A 3,236-nucleotide genomic window follows, 5' to 3' on the forward strand; every position below is an offset into this window, starting at 1 on the left:
CCAACGTATTGGAATCAGATTCCCGAAATATCCGGAAACGGAGTTTCGAGTGGGAATGGAATCGCATATAAATGATTTTCATGCAACTCAGCAGCAACACTCGTTTCATATTCAAGCAAATACCAACGCTTTTTTTCTAAGGTGCGTGAAAGCCTAGAACTTTTCATAATCTTCAGTCGCCAACGATCGGAAAATACAAATAGAAATCCTCAAATTGATTTAGAAGAAGAAAGTGATGAAATTCACATGATCGAACTCACTTATTTATAGGTGAAGATCCGTTTGGGACAGGAAGAGGTGTATTGAATGAGATGGCTTGAGATGAATGGGTCAGTGATGTTAATGACAAAATTAATTGTGTTAAGTGAATCTAATCGACAACGGCAACCGTTTTCCAGTGATGTCTTCATTGTTTTTTGGATAGAAAGATCGACATGAAGGCGGCGATGTGATCTCACGGGAAAGAAGAAGTGTGACGTCGTTAACCTAAGTTAAGCCAGGTCCAATTTTAGAAAGCCCACATAAATAACACACACGTTTAAATGAAACGTAAAACTTTGGTTACCTGGACATGTGGCGACTCCTCCTCCTTTGACTTTCTGACGTGGCAGAGAACATGGAAGACCCAAGAGAGAACAAAATTTTCTTTTATATATATAAATTACAACTTTTCCTACCTACTTTTGTAATACTTTATATCATCGCTTTCTAAAAAATGCATGTTATATCCTGTATAACATAATATGATTTTAAACTCTCACCTATTTTATTAAAATAAAAATACAGAATAAACCTACATTTTATTCTTGCATGATTTATATAACGCCGCTAAACTATATTTATTTCTAATAATTTGATTAAGGTATTTTTCATTACATGTACATTAAACCACTTGAATAGAAGACACCTTCACGGATAAGATGATTCAACCATGAAATAATATTACGCATTCAGTCATACCCTCATGGTAACCTCCCTTGTATCCATAATTTACGCATGGGGTCCTACGTGTTTCCAAAAAAATCAGAGCCGTGAAAGGAGAACTAAACAAAAGTGTAAACCGATCAGAAAGGTATCTGATGCTGATTTAGATAAATAAAAGAATCTCAATGAAGAAAAATATCAAAGACTTTAATCATCAAATTAGTTTAGTCGATGAAGTCATTAGAGATTCTCACACATAACTATTTCAATATTTCATACAATACTAAATAACACCAAATAAATAAATAAAGAAAGACAACTAGTAGGACCCACCAATAAAACTTGCTATAAATAGAGGAAGCTCTTTTACTTTGCTCAACAAAGCCTCTCTCTCTCTCTCTCTCTCTCGCCTATCATACTTTTCAGTACGCCATCTGATTCAGACATATCTGAAACCCCATAACTCATAATAAAGCTAACTCTTTTTCATTGTCTCTTTTACTCTACAAAGTTCTTGTTCTTTACCCAAAAAAGCAGGATGGTCGACGTTGGACGGAGAATGACCGGTCTCCGGCCAGCACACGCGGCGGGTCTCCGCCGTCTCTCTGCTCGTGCCGCCGCACCAACGACCCCAACGGTCAGGAACGGTCTCGTCTCTTTCTCATCTCTCGCCGACCAAGTTATCTCACACTTGCACACTTCGAGGATCCAAGTCCAACTAGGTCTAACCGACGCAGAATTCGCCAGAGCCGAAGCTGAGTTCGCATTCTCTTTCCCACCGGATCTCCGCGCCGTCCTCTCCGCCGGTTTACCCGTCGGCGCCGGGTTTCCAGACTGGCGTTCTCCCGGAGCTCGTCTCCATCTCCGAGCCATGATCGATCTTCCGATCGCCGCCGTGTCGTTTCAGATCGCGAGAAACACTCTCTGGAGCAAATCTTGGGGCCCGAGACCGTCTGACCCGGAAAAAGCCTTACGGGTCGCAAGAAACGCTCTCAAGAGAGCTCCTTTGTTGATTCCCATTTTCGATCACTGCTTTATCCCTTGTAGCCCGTCTTTAGCGGGTAACCCGGTTTTCTACATCGACGAGACCCGGATTTTCTGTTGCGGGTCGGATCTATCTGATTTCTTCGAGCGTGAGTCTGTTTTCAGAGGATCCGATTTGTCTCCGGATATCCTCACTAAGCAGCTTTCGGTCAGCGAGAAGTCTGCCAGATCGTCTTCGTCCTCGTCTAATTATTCAAGACTGAGCTTAGATTCGGTTCGGGTTCGTGGGTCGGGTACACCGAGATGGGTGGAGTTTTGGAGTGACGCGGCGGTGGATCGTCGCCGGAGAAACTCGGCTTCTTCGTCACACTCTTCCTCGCCGGAGAGAAACTTAGAGCTACCTCGTTCAGAGACACCGAAATGGGTCGACGATTACGTGAACCGGATCGGGTCGGTTTTAAGAGTAGGCGGGTGGAGCGAGTCCGACGTAGACGATATTGTCCACGTGTCGGCATCTGGTTTCTTTGAAGATGAGATGGTGATTTTAGACAACCAAGCGGTCCTTGATGCATTGCTTCTGAAAGCGGCTCGGTTCTCGGAGTCGCTCCGTAAAGCTGGATGGAGCTCCGAAGAAGTGTCGGACGCACTTGGTTTTGATTTTCGACCGGAGAAGGAGAAGAAACCGGTTAAGGAACTGTCTCCTGATGTCGTCAAACGAATCGGGAACCTTGCCGAGTCAGTTTCTCGGTCGTCATAGTAATTACCCGACGGAGATTCTATTCACCGTTTATTAATAAAAATACAGCAATAGTTTAACATTTTCAAAAGGTTTTAATATATGTAATATTGCTTTTTACCCCCTGTTTTATTATTAGACAAAAGATGGGAGCGTGTTCGATTTTTTTTTTCAAGAAAGTAAAACTAAACTAAATAGATTTCTGATCCGAGAATCATTTCCGAGAAACTTGTTGATGCGGCCATCAAACTAGTAGCTGAACCGGAAGTCGATCCAATCCCCTACTCAATCCGCCAAGACGCCAACCAGCACATACATGTACTAAAAATGTCATATCTTACAAACCAAGAGGGTTTAAATAACGAGGCTAATATTTATGGATTCTACACTCAAGAAGGAGTCTAGACCAATTGGAATTGGGCCAAAATATTCACGGAGAAAGAAGTTATGAATTTTAGAAGTCAGATGTTTCTCAGCCCGTCCATCTGCGAGTATGCGACTTTATAAGAAGATTCGAGCCCAATGAAGAAGCGGCCTGAAGCAAAGCCCATCATATGAGTCAATAGGAGTTTATCAGCTTTCCAGAAAGCCA

General features: G+C 42.6%; 1 protein-coding gene across 1 annotated transcript; it reads left to right on the forward strand.

Moving 5' to 3' along the window:
- Positions 1–1,285: 1,285 nt before the first annotated feature.
- Positions 1,286–2,811, forward strand: LOC106434337. Its single transcript, XM_013875181.3, has one exon. The coding sequence runs from the start codon at positions 1,463–1,465 to the stop codon at positions 2,663–2,665; it is 1,203 nt and encodes a 400-aa protein (XP_013730635.2). The 5' UTR covers positions 1,286–1,462; the 3' UTR covers positions 2,666–2,811.
- The last annotated feature ends 425 nt before the right edge of the window (positions 2,812–3,236 follow it).

The sequence above is a fragment of the Brassica napus genome, chromosome C1 (genome assembly GCF_020379485.1).
Source record: "Brassica napus cultivar Da-Ae chromosome C1, Da-Ae, whole genome shotgun sequence".
NCBI classification, from domain to species: Eukaryota; Viridiplantae; Streptophyta; class Magnoliopsida; order Brassicales; family Brassicaceae; genus Brassica; species Brassica napus.